General features: G+C 38.2%; 2 protein-coding genes across 7 annotated transcripts in view; both read right to left on the bottom strand.

The window, feature by feature from the left end:
- arrdc1b (arrestin domain containing 1b) overlaps nucleotides 1-9,861 on the bottom strand; it is a 33,460-nt gene extending 23,599 nt beyond the window's left edge. Inside the window, exons 1-2 of one of the 5 annotated variants that reach the window (XM_079404713.1) lie at nucleotides 9,653-9,813; nucleotides 728-910 (exon numbers count right to left, since the gene is read on the bottom strand). Coding sequence is in view for 1 of the 5 variants with exons in the window: in XM_079404709.1 (XP_079260835.1) it covers nucleotides 9,653-9,770 (118 nt within the window). In the remaining 4 variants the exon portion in view is untranslated. Of the gene's footprint in view, nucleotides 1-727; nucleotides 911-9,131; nucleotides 9,394-9,652 lie in introns of those variants that run through there. The other 4 variants (XM_079404709.1, XM_079404711.1, XM_079404710.1 and 1 more) reach the window with 4 other exon arrangements.
- Nucleotides 9,862-12,964: 3,103 nt separating this feature from the next.
- Nucleotides 12,965-16,483, bottom strand: LOC306861991 (glutamine synthetase-like). Of its 2 annotated transcripts, none has more exons than XM_079404555.1 (7): nucleotides 16,383-16,483; nucleotides 16,069-16,238; nucleotides 15,819-15,980; nucleotides 15,200-15,346; nucleotides 14,178-14,305; nucleotides 13,903-14,102; nucleotides 12,965-13,504 (listed from the first exon to the last, which is right to left on the bottom strand). In XM_079404555.1, the coding sequence occupies exons 1-7, from the start codon at nucleotides 16,409-16,411 to the stop codon at nucleotides 13,192-13,194; spliced, it is 1,149 nt and encodes a 382-aa protein (XP_079260681.1). In that variant the 5' UTR covers nucleotides 16,412-16,483; the 3' UTR covers nucleotides 12,965-13,191. The 2 variants fall into 2 exon arrangements, with proteins under 2 accessions (XP_079260681.1, XP_079260682.1); XM_079404556.1 differs by having other exon boundaries at nucleotides 16,069-16,267; nucleotides 16,383-16,481.
- Nucleotides 16,484-17,135: the final 652 nt, after the last annotated feature.

Raw genomic sequence — 17,135 nt, 5'->3', positions numbered from 1 at the left:
GGAGCCGTGCCGGAGCACAACTGCACACGCGGAAGATAATTCCGCACAGAGCTGCAATTCCAGGTTTTCAAACCGAGATGGCGACAAAGAGGCAAAACTTACGACTGCAGCTTTAACACAAATCAAGTTCTGAAATAATTTTGTTTTTAAAAGTAAACTAAAAATGTTACACACGTGAACAATGAAGGTCTTTGCAGAATTTATTAAAAACCTGAACATTACCTAAGTGATTGAGTAGTATTACTGTGTGTGAAAAATATTCACAACTGAAAATCAACATACAAACAATAAACTTTACACTTGATTTTCCACAGGATCTTAGACAAAACTGACCTGATCTAAACATTAACTTAAATAATTAAACTGCACTAAAACATGTGCTGTCCTCTCAAGACCATTGGGCTCTTAAACTCCCTCATAATCAATCCAGCTCGTTCTGTTGGGAAGGTAAAGGCGTCTTTGTCCTCTGAGAGAGCATGAATGAGAGAGGGCACCTGCACACAAAGGACATCGGGGCTGGGAAACCCCATACATCTCCTGGGACCAGTACTTCTGAATACCGGTGGCCTAGCAACCGCATTCCGATAAGATATCCACGGTAATGGGCATGAACCTGCTGCCAGGTGAAGGCTAACCCCATCTCTACCTCAATAAAACACTCTCAAACCAATACACACACTTACAAACAAACAAGTCAAAGAGGAAATTCCAACATTCCAAAGCTCACCACAAAGGCTTCTGGTTACCAAGTAAACCAGCGCTATGATTGGACAGTTGGGTGCTGTTCAAGAATATTTGGAGAGCTGTAGATTCTTAATACCATTTGTGAGGAATGTGTGACATTCCAGCCTCCACGCAAGGCGTGGAATAATGTGAGAAGTGTGGCCTCTTACAGTCATCGAGTTGAGGGCTATTCAGACAAACAGAAGAGAACAAAGAAAGGTCATTAAGGTCAAACATGAAATTTCCGAGAGGTTTTACTGTAAAGGGATGTGGAAACCATTTTCATCTTTGTCATAAAATACATTAAAGGGATAGTTATGACTTGCTTTCTTGTGTGGAACACAAAAGAAGGTATTTTGTGTATGTTTTTTTCCATACAATGAAAGTCAGTGAGCTCCAATGTTGTTTTGGACCCCACTGACTTTCATTATATGGACAAAACCAATTGAAACATCCTTTGAAATACCTTAATTTTGGTTCCACAGAAGAAAAAAATCATACAGCTTTTAAAACGACATAAGGGTGAGTAAATGACAGATTTTTCATTTTTTGGGTGAATTGTCCCTATTTAATAAACAAGGTTTGTGAAGATTGAATGTAGAAATGCAAAAGCAGTAGGAACTAAAACAGAAAACTGTACTTTGAGAGACTGGAAGGCTTTTGTTCTCATATGTGATCAGTTTCATGAAATATTCCCGTTATGGAACAGAAGGGTTTGTTGGTTCCCTTTGAGAATAATAAGACAATGTGAGTGCTCTAAAATTTCACCAGATATATTCAGCGAGGCCAGATGTACCGCATGTCCTACATTACTCATTACTGCTTGAGAATGAGCTGAAAGCATGCACTTAAAAACAGCCATTAAAAAAGTGGAGAGAGTCATTAGTCACAAACATAAAAGAGAGTAAATTTGTCCCATCCTTAGCTCTGATTCAAATGCTACAGCTGCATCCTTCATTCATCAAGACAGTGTGGACAAATCTGTCTTATCTAAAACCCAGAAATAGACATTTTCCTCACTGACGTGATGCTGTGACCATAAAAAAAAGAGCCCCATCGAGGGCAGCTGGCATGGCAGGACTGCTGGAAGGCGAAATCAGGAAAATGCAAGGTATGAGGTGCCAACATGAGTGCCACTGGCATTAGCGAGACAACTAAAGTGCCAGTCTAGATATCTCACTGTAACAATCACTGAAAGGTCTAACAAACCTGGAGGTTAAACATTTACAAGAAATGTCTCTAGTGTTAGACAAGCTTTTATTCTTGACACACTTGATTTAAAAGGAATATTCCAGGATCTGGTCAAGACAAGTTCAGCATTTGTGGCATAATGTTAATTAGCACAAACATTTCCTTTTCGTTAAAGGAATAGATCACAAAAAAGACAAATTGCTGAACATTATTTACCCACCTTCAGGCCATTTAAGATGTACATCAGTTTATTTTTTTTCATCAGAACAGATTTGGAGAAATTTAGCATTACATTACTTTCACACCAGTGGATCCTTTGCAGTGAATGGGTGCCGTCAGAATGAGAGTCCAAACAGCTGATGAAAACAGTACAATAATCCACAAGTAATCCACACCACTCCATCACATCAATTAACATCTTGTAAAACAAAAAGCTGCATGTTTGTAATAAACTAATCCATCATTAAGATGTTTTTAACTTCAAACGTTTGCTTCTAGCTACCCTAAAGTGATGCCATGCTAAATTTATGTTATGAAACTAACTCATGTTGGATGGCCTAAGGGTGAGTAAATTTTCAATTGTGTGTTAATATGATTCATGTGTTAACATGAAAAAATCACTTTTTCTAACCATTTTACAACTTTGTCCCCGTGAAAAAGCAATGCCATAAACCCAATAAAAGACATCTATTAGAGCTCGAACAATAAAAAATGTAATAAAATACAAGTATAAAAATAAGCATAACTTTTCTGTCTTGAATCCCATTGTTAGTTCCTCACTGTAACAATTGTTGTTTTTTTAAAGAAAGGGAAAAGTAAAAATATGTTTTGGGGTAATAAACAAAAATATTGCTTTATACACTGCACTGAAGCAAAACATTTGACGGTTGAAAATGACCAGCAATGTTCAGGCGATGCTCTTTAGAGAAGCCAAATTATTTTACTTTCACAAAGACACTTTATTTCCATTCATGATTGCAGTTTGCAAATCATTAATTAAAAGGTAGTTCTATTTTGAAAAACATTCCCAAGTCTAAACACATTAGGGGTTGGATGCCCTAAGCATACTCTCACTGTGACTCAGTGCATTTGCTATTTGCAGCTGGCAGATGCAGTCATGGAGTTCTTGTTAACTCTGTGATAGCCTATATACATGCAGGGACATGCAGCAACGTCAGAGTTTCCGGCCTTGAATGAACAGAGAAATGTTTAATTCAAAAGCACAATGAGCCAACATGGGCTTGGCTTGGTTAAACAGAAGGGTTCATGAAATAGTTTTCGTAATGAAACTGAAATTAAAACTGATCATGAAGTCAGGAATTTATCAAGATGTTTCTGGCCAGGTTTGGGATTAGCGATGGTTCTTATATATATATGAACACAAATGAGATTTGAAATAGGGCGAATAAAAAATACTTTACTTCAAGTTTTAAGAAAATAATTAGTTATTATTTTTATAAAATGATAAGCCTCACATTTCAGTTTTAGTCTTCCATTGTAAGTTTTTGGAGGTTGACTTCCCCAATATAGCTTTGCAAATGCAAACTCCCATTTGAAGCTAAACATACTAGGTTTTGTCCCTAGAAGGTTCTCATGTGACCTGCTATAAACTCATCCTGAATACTTAGGAACACTAATGAGGCATCATATTGGGTGAATACACATAAAATGCCTTCATTCCTCCAAAAAAGTGTGCTCCATTAATAAGTAATGACCTTTGAGGCCTGTGATTCCTGTTACTAAAGGGACAAATAGCCTCAGGCTAAACTTAATATTTGTGTTCAATAGTGTGCTAAATATTTCGACACAAACAAGGGCGTAGGTACTGTATTGCCTGTGAATGTGCTGAATGCCCTGTTATAATGAGGGACAGGAGTGAGTCTCTTCACAAACACTCCCACAGAGCCAGCGTGGGACAGAGTGGCATCATGTTGATATCAGTGGTGTTGCCTTACAGGCCAGTCAGTCCACTGCTAATGAATACAGGGGCTTGTCTATGTGAGTGTCTCTTGAGATACAGAGAGACAAAAGGCTCTAGAGCACTACAAACAAGCTTATCACAATCATTATTATGCATTTGATACCAGGCTGGATGTAAAGTGAACACAATTCTATCATGATCTGTTGACATATTTCCTATTGAAATAGGAAGTTGGATGTAGGGCTGCATGATTCATCAAAGTAAAACTGAAATCTCATTATCCAATCACAAAGGCTTCAGTTGAATTAAATAAGCATATGCATTGCAGTGTTAATTTTGGCAGGCATTTTTGATTTAGTCTTAGTCTTTATCTTGAGACGAAAATGCTTAATAGTCTTAGTCACATTTTATTCAATTGAGTCTTTCTTAGTTTTAGTCGACGAAAAGTCATTGCATTTTTGTCAACTTTTAGCCATTACTTTTAGTCAAACTGCAGTTACCAACATTTATTTTGGTAGCTATTTTATATGTAGTATTCAAACAAAAACAGTCATCAATTCTTCTCTCTTTAGCCCAAATCAATTAAGCTTAGTTATGAGAAATTTGAATCAAGGATTGAATTTGGAAAAACTGGAATAAATTTAAATTTTTTGGTAGAGATATAAATTAAACTCATTTTTCAGATACAGTAGGTTTACTTAACAAGTATACATTTATTTAACATCTTTTGTTGGTTAACATTTATGACAGATAATTAGGAATGCTGTCCATTTAAGACGGAAGGTATGTAATAGCCTACTGACATACATTCAGTTTTCACCCACCTGTTTAAGCTCACTTAAACCATAACGGACTGTATTTCCGTGAGATGCTCTACATGATAGACATTTGGACTGCTGTGTGTGTATTTGAGCACTGAGAACTGAAGAAGTGGAGCGTGCGCAAGAGAGAGCACTTCTATCAGCGCGTTTCCGCCTATCGCACCTTCACTAACTTTAAGTTAATCGACAATGAATTGTGACTCCCGGGAAAAACGGGACGTCTGGTCACCCACTCCCTAACCCTTCGGGTGCTGAGGCCATTGTTTCATTGTTTTTATCATCAGATATTAGTTTTAGCTCGTCAACGTCTCGTCTTAGTCACAGAAAAAAGGTTTGTTGACGAATATTTTTCGTCGTCGTCTGATGCATTGCATGTTACAGGGTGCAGCACGACACTGTGTTAATTTACACACATGCATTAACAGAGTCTCAGAGCAGCTTGGTTCAAAGTAAATGCTGCTCCACACATTTATTATTAGAATTATTATACAGTCAGCATTGATATATGATATTGTTGGCCATTTTTGGCCAAGCTGCTCAGCACACCAAACCTAGAGCTTTATAAAAAATTTAAATTTTGCAGTTGGACAGCCTAGTTAGAAGGTCTTGTCTTTTTTAATAGCTAATAGTCTAGTTTGTGTCATATACTAGCAAAATCTTCTTCTGGTTATCTACTGGTGTCATTTTAGAAAATTTGACTGGACAGAAATTTGCATACTCCCTTGCAAACAAAACAAGTCTCCATTTTCCTGGAACAAAAATACTGTTTTAAATGGACCTATGTCATCTTAAAATATGTTTTGTCAAGCAACTTGTAAACATGGGGTTTTTTCATGGTGTTTTTTGAGTATTTTCAGTATTTCAGCATTTGCATATAATCAATTTTCCATGGAACAAAAGTCAATATTTATATCCTATATAGCAACTGATCACTGGGGTTCCTCAGGGATCAATTCTTGGACCCCTCCTTTTCTCCATATACACTACATCACTGGGTCCCATTATACAGGCACATGGCTTCTCCTACCAATGCTATGCTGATGACACACAGCTCTATCTCTTATTTCAACCAGATGATCCAACGGTAGCTGCACTGATCTCAGGCTGCCTGGCGGACATCTCGGCATGGATGAAAGAACATCACCAACAGCTCAACCTGGCAAAGACTGAGCTTCTTGTCTTCCCTGCCACTCTGACTCTACAGCAGGATTTCACCATCCAACTAGGTTCTTCTGCAACTACCCCATCAACTTCGGTCAGAAATCTTGGTGTAATCTTTGATAACTAACTGACCTTCAAAGACCACATTGCAAAAACTGATCGATCTTGCAGGTTTTCACTGCACAACATCAGAAAGATCAGACCCTTTCTAACGGAGCATGATGCACAACTTCTTGTCCAGGCCCTTGTCATTTTTAGGCTGGACTACTGCAATGCTCTTCTGGCTGGACTTCTATCATGCACAATCAAACCTTAAGAAATTATTCAGAATGCAGCGGCATGACTGGTCTTCAATGAACCCAAAAGGGCCCATGTCACACCTCTCTTTGTCTCCCTGCACTGGCTCCCGGTTGAGCCTCGCATCAAGTTCAAGACATTGATGCTTGCATATAGAACAGCCACAGGCTCAGCACCCTCCTACTTCCATTCACTATTACGAATCTGCATCCCATCCAGAAGTCTAAGATCCGTCAGTGAACGACGCCTCGTGGTACCGTCACAGAGAGGCTCAAAATCACTTTCCAGAACATTCTCGTTCACCATTCCTGACTGGTGGAATGATCTTCCCACCCCTATCTGGAATGTTGAATCCCTGACAATTTTCAAGCGACAGCTGAAAACTAATCTCTTCACCCTAAATTAAAAAAAAAACTTTGTCTATCTCTTTATCTATTTATTCCTTCACTTTCTAGCTTGTACTTATTTGAACAATGCCTGAAACTTGGTATTACGAGCACTTCCTGTGTCTTGCCTTTTTAAGAAGAATCGCTTTATCCCCCAATTGTAAGTCGCTTTGGATAAAAGCGTCTGCAAAATGACTTAATGTAAATGACACTTAATGTTAATGTACACTAAGGATATTTTCTCTCCACAAATCACACAGATCTCAAAGGGTCAAAAGAAAAACTTCATAGTTCAGGGAGAGTTCATCCAAAAATGAAAATTCTGTCATAATTTACTCACCCTCAAGTTATTTGAAACCTGTATGCACTGCTTTCTTCTGCTGAACACAAAAGAAGATATTTTAAAGAAGTCAAACAAGTAACCATTGACTTTCATAGTAGGGGAAAAATACTGTGGAAGTCAGTGGCTACCGGCAACTCTAAGAGGTTTGGAACGACATGAGCGTGAGTGAATGATGGCAGAATTAAATTTTTGGGTGAATTATCCCTTTAATGTACTTCTAGACTGTACAGAGTGCTTCTATTTGAGATTTAAGCAATCATGTCTTCTTTAGAGTTTCTGTAACTGACTGATTAAAACCAGGCTAAAGCCCTTCTTTCATAGTTTCGAGGGATTATACATGACTTCTGCCAAAGCTGAGACTGTCTTGCCTGTTCAGTCTGTCGACCAGTAACCCTATACACTGAACAAGGGGTGTGATGTAAATAAGAGAACGTCTTTCAACAGGAGGGTGTCTCTGCATTGAAAGAGACTCACGCTTTAATATTCATGTCATGCTTTTTATTTTCATCCAATAAGTTACATGGGACAAGGCTAAAAAAAATGCCAGTCTCTCATGCTCATCAGTTCCATGATAGGACTGCTTATCAAAGTGTCCAGACTAAAAAGAGACAGTTAAGAAAGCCAAAGCATGAGTCAGCTGCTTTTCAGTAAAATATACTGAGCAATGTGGATTGAAAAGCACGGCTGTATCACGTCCTCCACTTTGCAGCAAGATTCTGAAGAAAATATCCAGGTCTATTCTTGGCAGTATAATATGACATTGATGAGAAACAAGTTTTAATACAGGAAAAGACAGAAATAATTTTTTTGGTAATTTTTCTTAACCTCATTAAGTTCAAAAAACAATAAGATGTACTTCTAGGGAACACAAAAGAAGATGTTAGAGAATATCTCCTTTTTCTGTGTTCAAGAACTTAAAGTTGTGCAGGTTTAAATTAATGAAGGCAAGTAAATGATGACAGAATTTACATATTGGATGAACTATGACTTTAAAAAAGGTTACCCACGATTCAAATCGGCTAGCAGTTTTGTTATTCTAATGCACAATGTCTGCCACATTAGAGGAGCTTTTTCCACATTAAGTCAAAGTGAAGGGTGCTCCGAGCCAATTCCCAAAGTACTTACATTGGAACTGCAGGAAGACCTAATGAATTAAAGTACCAGCAGAGAATGACTTATCATACCGGTCACATGACCTTATCATACCTTATAATAGTGGTGTCATCTCTCACACATTCCACTGATAAACACTACAGCAGGCAAAAAACATTGTGCCAATCCACAGCATGATCAAACGCAAAGAGGGATGTTCTCGCTGTTAACAGGAAAAACTGAGAGGAACAGAAACATAACCACAGAGCGTTCAGCGCACAGATCATTTTTCATAAGTGTCACAATAAGGGTGGGGTCCTAGAATTGAGTATAAAAGCACATCAACTTCATATATCAAAACAGTCTCAAATGTGCATGTAACAGTGCAAGGGAAAATAATAAAGTTGTTTCATCGAAATCTCTTTCTTTCTCTCGCGTGTCAATCCGTGAGTCTCGCCTACACACTAAAACCCAACCATTCAGTGAAAACACTTACAATGCATTCTTTGTACACATTCACAGTGTGAAAAGCACCTTGTCTAACCTACTTTCTTATCTCTTTCCCCAATGACCAGCAATATGCAAAATTGTGGTTAGTGGGGAGTGGGTTGCCGGAGGTGTTGATTTTCTCACAATAATAACTTTTCTTTTAGACGTTTTATTAACTTAAGGGAGTTGTTGGGTCCCCTTGTTAAGTTGGTAAGGCCCCTAAGCAAAGACAAAGGTTTTGAGACGGGGTGAGGTATGTATAGGCTATGTTTATGAGTGGATTTTATACATTATTACATAATGCTTAAACCCCATTTTCATTTAGGTAACGACAAAAGTTAATTATAAATGAGTTACATTGAATGCTTGCAAACAGAGCATTAGTTGTGCGGCCGCTTGAGAGTATCAAAACATAAATACTGTTATTATTTAGCATACTGTTACATATCACAACACATTTAATTTAAGAGACATTTGACAGTAAACTAAGTGTTTAGGGATGCCACAAGGCACTGGCCTACTACCGAAATTTAACTCGAGCCACTGAATGTATCGCACATTTATGACGACTTTAAACATGTCAGCATTATGCGTGAGGTTCATATGACCAAACCACTGCCATAATTCTGTTAACTTCTTGAAAAACATGGCTGCGATCATTAGCGGTCATTCAAGCGTTCTTTCGTGTTTGGTTAGAGTACACTTGCGTTTAGCTGGTCAGCAGACGCGCGTCGCGGAACGCTAGGATCTTCTCGCCTGTCAGTTCTGAAGGTACACTCACTTGTGGACGTTTAAAGATGGAAATCAAGTGATGACAAACATCAAAACACACTTGTTGAAACGCACACGATATACAACGTGCTTCCACCACCACTGTCCAGAAGTGGCTCGGGTGTGATTGTGCAATCGAAGCGAAACCAGCAACACACGAGAAACAGGATGTCCACTGATGTTCCTGAATGCAAGCGCGTAGACGTTAATGCCTAACTATCACAGCTCCTATTTCACATAAATATTCATATATATGAACCAGTACTGTACTGTATATAAAATGGAGCAGCTACGGATGCTGAATGTCAACATGCAACACATCCATGTTGACATGCATTATTTTAACACCCTAATTTTACTTGAACGGGGAAACCCGAAAGCTTACAAGCTGTGCTGTCCATGCAAATAATTTTTTCCTATTGTAAGCATTTGTCAGATAGTACACAATGTTGCTTACCTTTAAACTGTAAGGAGTGGCTTGTTTTAATTCTCACAGTTCCTGATATGGATTCCCCGGGGTTGTAGACCACTTTGTTATTAGTGAAAGTAACCTCGAATTCCTGAAGCTTCCCCATGTCGTTCAGAAGCACCACTCAAGCACTCAAGGAAAATGAGATCGACGTCTAAAAGCGGCCAGTTTCACGTCCCACCTGCGGCTCTCATCTCTCCGCCCATCCACAAGCGCTGACGTCATCAGGACAGTCAGACTCCCCATGGTTGTTTCAAATAATAGTATTGATGACATAATGTGTTTAATATTTCATTTGAATGCTCTCTCTCTCTCTCTCTCTCTCTCTCTCTATATATATATATATATATCAAAAAGCAGTGTTTTATAATCATTTATAGGCCTATTATAAATAATAATAATCAAAATTATGATGCCAAATTATATTTTCTTGATTACACCATATGCATATTTGTGACTTTTGAAGCACCTCAAAAATATCATAGTTACTTAGAATGTGAAAATGTTACTTATAGATGAGGTGTATTCAAGAAATAGGCTATATTCTGTATGAACAGCATTGAGTTTGTGTATTTTTGAATAACTAAAAGAAAAAACCGAGTGTCACATCTCTGAGCCACATAGTGCTGTGATGTAAATGTGCAAACATTCTCCATAACCAACCAGGAAAACAGCAAAAATCCATACCTCCATCTGTCTGGCGACACAAGCATTGATAAAACTGAACAGACATCCCTTCTGCCATTGTTCTGGGAATAATAAATTCACCTCATGATGGGGACTGAACACACTCCTGCGCTCCACACATCACTCATCCTCTGAAAATAGAAGCCACTTTAAACCCATCTCCTGTGCATGCTGACATCAGCATCCCCCTCCTTCTTTTTTTTTCTTTGTGTAGTCCAAATTAAATAAGAAATAACAATTTTATTAACATCACACAATATTTAAAATAATTGTCAAATTGTTTTTTTGTTCTAATACACTTGTGTGAAAGAGGTAGAAAGTCAGTGCTAGTAACCAACATTATCATCTAATATGATTTAATACACGGAGCAACAAGCATTATGAACATCTACTGTCAGATCCTTAAGTTTTGTTTTATGGATTATAGACATTTTACTGGAACACAAGGCTAAAAATAATGATTAATAAAATTAAGGTATGAAAACATTTCAGAATCAGAATCAGAATGAGCTTTATTGCCAGGTATGCTCCACAGTGCGACAGAATGACAGTGACAAGACAAGACACAGATAATAAAAATAATTAAATACAAATATACAAAATAGACAATGTGCAAAATAGACAATTTAGTACTTGTACTTGTATTTGAGTAAAAAACAAACCTTTGTAACAGATAATAGTGCGTACCAATCAATAACATAACTATTTCGGTTACACTTTATTTTAAGGTGTCCTTGTTCCAGTGTAATTATACATTTAAGTAGGCTACTGAGTAATATTAGTTAACTACATGGTTAGGTTTAGGATTAGGGTTTGGCTTAGGGATACTTCGATGTAATTATGCATAATTAATTGTAATTACAGTGCATGTAACGTGTAACAAGGACACCTTAAAATGAAGTGTTACCCACATTTCTACTAGGCTTATTCGAAGCGTTACTGAGTTCTAAACACTTGCCTATTACGCCCCCTTATGGACATCCAAAAGAACAGCAATCAAACCAATTGACACTGATTTACATATTACACAGATTCCAGATAATGTTTTATTATCCACTCTGATTTTCAAGAACTACCTGTTATTTTACATGTAGGCCTACAAAAACTGTCATGCTGCTTGATGTTACAAATAGTAGCCTAGTTATTTGTTGTCATATTATCTTAATTTATTATCAAAATCATACACATTGGTTTATAGTGTAAAAAGTTTTGGCGTTTTGACTACAATTTGTTATTCTTCTAATGAATCAGAAGTCTCGCACATTAAAAGAAAATAGCTTAATTCTGATTAGTCAACAGTGATAGTATTCAGTCCACATTGATGATTACATAGCAACATAACTTTTTTTCTCTGATTAGTGTGTGTGTATGCAATTAAGTACATACTCAATTCCTCTCTCCTTGTTCTCTCATTTTCACTGTGCTCACATTGATGTGGCAACCGGGTCCATTCCAGTCTCCTGTGGGTGGCCACCACTCTAAAGTCTTCACACACCCTGTGGTGCAGGAAACGTGCCATCCATAGATGATGATCTCCCATCTCTACTCCTTCACATGGACCGCCTTGGAACTCCAAATATTCAGACTTTTTGGACAATGCTATGCATCCAACTTTGTGGGAATAGTTCAGGAAAGGCCCATTTTTTATTCCAGCATGCCTGCCCCAGAGCACAAAGCAAGGTCCAAAAAGAGATGGTTGGATGGACATTTGATGTGGAAAAACTTGACTGGCCCACATAGTGCCCTGACCTCAACCCTATCAAACACCTTTGGGATGAAGTGGAAATTTGGAGCCATGCCTTCTGGTCTAACATCAGTGCCTGACCTCACAAATACTCTGGGCAGAAATTCCAAAACGTTGTGGAAAGCCTTCCCAGAAAAGTGGGAGCTCTTATTGCTGCAAAGAGGGGACCGACTCAATATTAAGACGCGAGCTGTCAGATAAGTAAGACATACCGGAGCAGATCTAATGCAACAAAACCAAACAAAAATATGGATGGCTTTTCTTGAACAGATGAATAGCTAAACAGATCCACATAAATCATTTTGACTGTCACCTGAAGGAGGTCCTCAAATCTTAATATGTGGCCTTGTTAGGAGATGAACAATGACATTCGCTTCAGCTATGACTGTTTTGTCTCCTCAGGGTATATATACAGTATATGTGAGTGTATAAATGCGTACATTTATTCATACTGCAAAAACACCTAATCTATTATTAATAGACTCCACAGTTTTAAATCTAAACAAGATGCATTTATCTGTAAATACTACATGTGCAGGTGTCCTTAGTCCTCAGTATATATATATATATATATATATATATATATATATTAATTAATTCTAACAATATTTCCACAATATTACTGCTTTTACTGTATTTTTAAATAAATAGCTTTTCTACATATGACTGCTCAAACCTACCTATTACTGTGATGTGTTTCATGTGTACTATGTGGCTTCATTTGAGTAAAATGTGAACCCTTGAAAATTTGGCTATTATAAAAACCAGTTCGCCAAAACCATCTGCATTGTTGTTGCAATTAACTTGGAATGCAGTCTTTTGAATTCTGTTTGTGTGAAGGTAGAAAGACAGGAAGAGAATAAATTGTTAATCCCAGTCAGGTTCTAATGTAATCTATTGTGCACAGAAACAGGTTGGTGTATGATCATTCAGTACAACATATCAAATTTACCTGCAAATCATGTCATAAAACATTCCTTTCAGTAGAAGAGTTTAATATGTATAGAGTATGATTTAAGGACAAAAATAACAATTATAATAGGTTAAAGTGCCCTTTATCTAATATTCGACACAATTATTAGTTTCCAAAAGTGTGTTATTCAAGTTCATGGGCATCTTCCCCCTCTTCCAGCATGCATGTGATAGCCATTACGCAGGTCACGGCATATGGGTCACAGTTGGCAGCAGGACGACGGTCCTCAAAGTAACCGCATTTATCCTGACCCACCTGACGAGGGATACGGATACTGGCCCCACGGTTAGCAACACCTGCTGAGAAATCATGGATGCTGGCAGTCTCGTGGCGACCCGTGAGGCGGCGTTTGTTATCTTCTCCACCGTGTGGGTCATAGGCACGAATATGCTCTGCATGACGCTTGCTCAGCTTCTCGATGGCTTTCTCAATGTACCTGATGGAGAGAAAAAAATCATGGCGGTCAGATAACATGAACAAACACAGTTCACACCAAGGACGAATATAACTGTATTTGAAGTTCACACCACAACTGTAATGATAACGACAGAGAGGAAAAATAATCATTGTAATCACTATAAGAACAATTTATTTCCATCTGATGGATGATAAAAACTACAGCCAATCAGAATCCATCCTGATTTAAAGAGCTTGAGCATTAAAAGCGACAGACAATAAAACTGCAGCATGTGCTTATAATAAACAGAACTTTATCATGTGTTGGTGTGGACGCAAATATAGTTAGCGTTCTTAGTGTGAATGGGTTTAACACTCTGTTTGTTTGATGTTTTAATCTTTTATGACTTATGAGTGTGTGCATAACTCAGTACATACTCAATTCCTCCTTGTTCTCTCATTTGCACTGTGCTCACATTAATGTGGCAACCAGTTCCGTTCCAGTCTCCTGTCATGGGTTTTGGATCCAGGGTGGCCACCACTCCAAAGTCTTCACACACCCTGTGGAGCAGGAAACGTGACATCCATAGATGATCTCCCATCTCAATTCCTTCACATGGACCCACCTGGAACTCCCACTGCAGACAGAGCAAACTATCCAGAATGGCCATCCAGAACACAATGTCTAATAACTATAATGTAACGGTAGTTACCTGAGAGGGCATGACCTCTGCGTTAGTGCCACTGATTTTGATGCCGGCATACAGACAGGCTTTATAATGACACTCCACAATGTCTCTGCCAAAAGCTCTGTCAGCACCAACACTGCAGTAATACGGACCTGACAGAAAAGAGACACAACATTTAGAACAAATACTGCCATGCTGTACGATCAGACACATAAAAATGAAACATGAATATAAAAATAAAAATTTCACACACGCAAGTCTTTTGAAACCTTATGGAACAAAAAATTGCCTTTTTTGGAGCTTGAAGCCTTTATTTTGTGTGCAAGACAGCAGATGAAAATTCTACAAAACTTCTATTTTGTTCTACTGAAGAATTTTTCGTTTTTGCATGAACTAATGGATTTTGCGTGGCCTAATGGAGAGAGAGTTGGACTTGTAACCCAAAGGTCGTGGGTTTGAGTCTCAGGTCCGGCAGGGATTGTAGGTGGGGGAGTGAATAACCAACACTCTCTCCACCCTCAATACCACGACTGAGGTGAGACCCTTGGGCAAGGCACCGAACTCCCAACTGCTCCCCGGGCGCCGCAGCAATGGCTGCCCACTGCTCCAGGTGTATGTTCACTACTGTGTGTACACTTGGATGGGTTAAATGGAGAGAACAAATTCCGAGTATGGGTCACCATACTTGGCCACACACCACTTCCCCCCCTTTTTTGTTTTAATCCCTATAGTGTAAAAAAACAATAGAGGAAGATACAGGAACTCTCTATTAATGTACCACTGGTGTTAATGTTCTGTAAGTGACTGTTTTCTTATATTCCATTGCTCTTCAACCACACATCTCTCCAAAATCCAAAGCCATGTCAGCTAACCAACCTAAACAGAAAGTGTTTTTTGATTTAACATGGCCTGCATCCAGATTCTTTTTCGGTGATTACAAAGAACCTCATAACACAGATTTCTGTGATATCTTTAAGGTAGGAGGAACATTTTACAATGTGTGGCATTCAAAAATGATTTTACAGCAGCTTGATACAAGATTTAACCTTGTGGTTTGGGGAATCCAAGTCTGGGCCAGCCATAAGGGTGTCCATCCACTCCTAGGAGAGTATATTCCTGCTCCATTCCAAACCAGGGGTGAAGGTCTTTGACCATCTCCATGACCTTGTTACAGCGGTTACGGTGGTTTGATTCTAAAAGAAACAATTTTGTTTGTTAGTTCTACACAAGTTAAATTTGTATCATCATGTGTGTGTGTTCACTGCTGTGTGTGTGCATGTTGGATGGGTTAAATGCAGAGCACGAATTCCGAGTATGGGTCACCATACTTGGCAGTATGTCACTTCACTTCACTTCACTTCATATGAGCAATTTTATAACTCAAATTAATCTCTGCACATTTTTAACTTTTCAAAATAAAAGTTAAACAGTGTAACCATATTAATTATTTATGCCCCAGTGTATGCTGGGAAGAATGCAAATGTGACTCACCAGCTATACTTGTTGCTTTGACTTTAAAAAACATATAATAAATCATTTTCCAAAAGCGGCACTGAGATGATTTCAAAGTTGTTGTATTTTAGAATTCAAAAAAATTGATTGTCTTTTATTTTTCCATATTTTTTTAACTGATCTAATATCATTTCTATAGTGGAAAAATTTTACCTGCAGGTTCTTGGGTGTGCTTGAGCACCTCACATAGCACCAGTTTGTTCGGGTCCAAGAGGAAGGGGTCCCTAAACATGCAGACCGGAATCAATAGCATGTCACTGTTGTGTCCTTCAGACTGACCTGTGCTGGAACCATCGAAATTCCATTCTGGTAGGTCTGTCAAAGAACAACAACAACAAAAACTAAATAAGAACAACTAAAATGTTCAAGATAAAGAAAGTGATAGCAGTTAATGCTTTGCTACCAGCAATGCTCTTTGGCTCTGAATCCATGGTTCGAGTCTTGTTACGCAGACCCTCTCCAGAGCCATCGATCCAGACGTAAGTGACCTGGCAGAAGGTTCCCTGGGGCAGACTGAGGTATTGTTGCCGCAGGGCCTTGTTCAGACTAGAGCTGTCTGACACGTAAGACATACTGGAACAGATTTACAGTAAGCAATGAACCTGGAGAGGTTCAGAGAATTATTACATTTTCATTGATTGCAATGAATAACAAGCAAACTAAATTTCAGTGCTCATTAATGTACCATATTAAATGTAACAATCAAAGATGACTTACTCAGAGGTGTATATTTGGCTCCACTTCATATGAAGACTGAAACGCGGTTCACTTAAACAGTCAAATTTAAGGCAGCCTGTCACTGAGGTTATGTTGTATAGAGGTGTGACGTAGATAGCATGCATGATTTCTATCCTTCCCTCACCTGAGATACCAAAACAATATGAGTCATTACACATTGAACACATAAAACCTGTTCAGCTAAACCATCTGAACTGCTGTTACAATGGCTTTAAAAAAATCAGTGATTCATTGATTGTTTGTTGGAATGCATCACTTTGTTATCGAGTCTAATGTCTCTTGAGGCAATATTAGAGACTTGTGCATGACCAGCGTGTTCAGGGAGAAATAAACCTACTCAATGATTTTCTTACCTCAGCTCCCCTGAACACTCAATTACACGCTATACTTACTGAGAGATTTTTTTTCCACTGCAAAGAAACATCAGCACAAAGAAAGCACAGAGCTTTTTACAGTCCAATTAGCCTCTGATGTCCCAACAAACACACAAGAGTCCCAAACCTGCTGAAATAGTCATTGATGTAAATAACCTGACTATTTATTTGATGAAGCAAAAACAGCTTTTGTGATTTAAATAGAAACTGCCCGTTTGCATCTTAGTACATAGACGCACTAATCATTTTAGCAGGCCTCAAAAATAGTGTGTAGTCCATTAAAGTATACACCCTGCAAACAAGCAAAACTGGCATAAGCAACATGTTGAAGATATTTGCAGCTAAAAATAAACAAACT

The sequence above is a fragment of the Barbus barbus genome, assembly GCF_936440315.1.
Source record: "Barbus barbus genome assembly, chromosome: 43".
Taxonomy (NCBI): Eukaryota; Metazoa; Chordata; class Actinopteri; order Cypriniformes; family Cyprinidae; genus Barbus; species Barbus barbus.
Note: the sequence above shows the minus strand (reverse complement) of the source record. Positions and strands in the feature narration are given on the sequence as shown.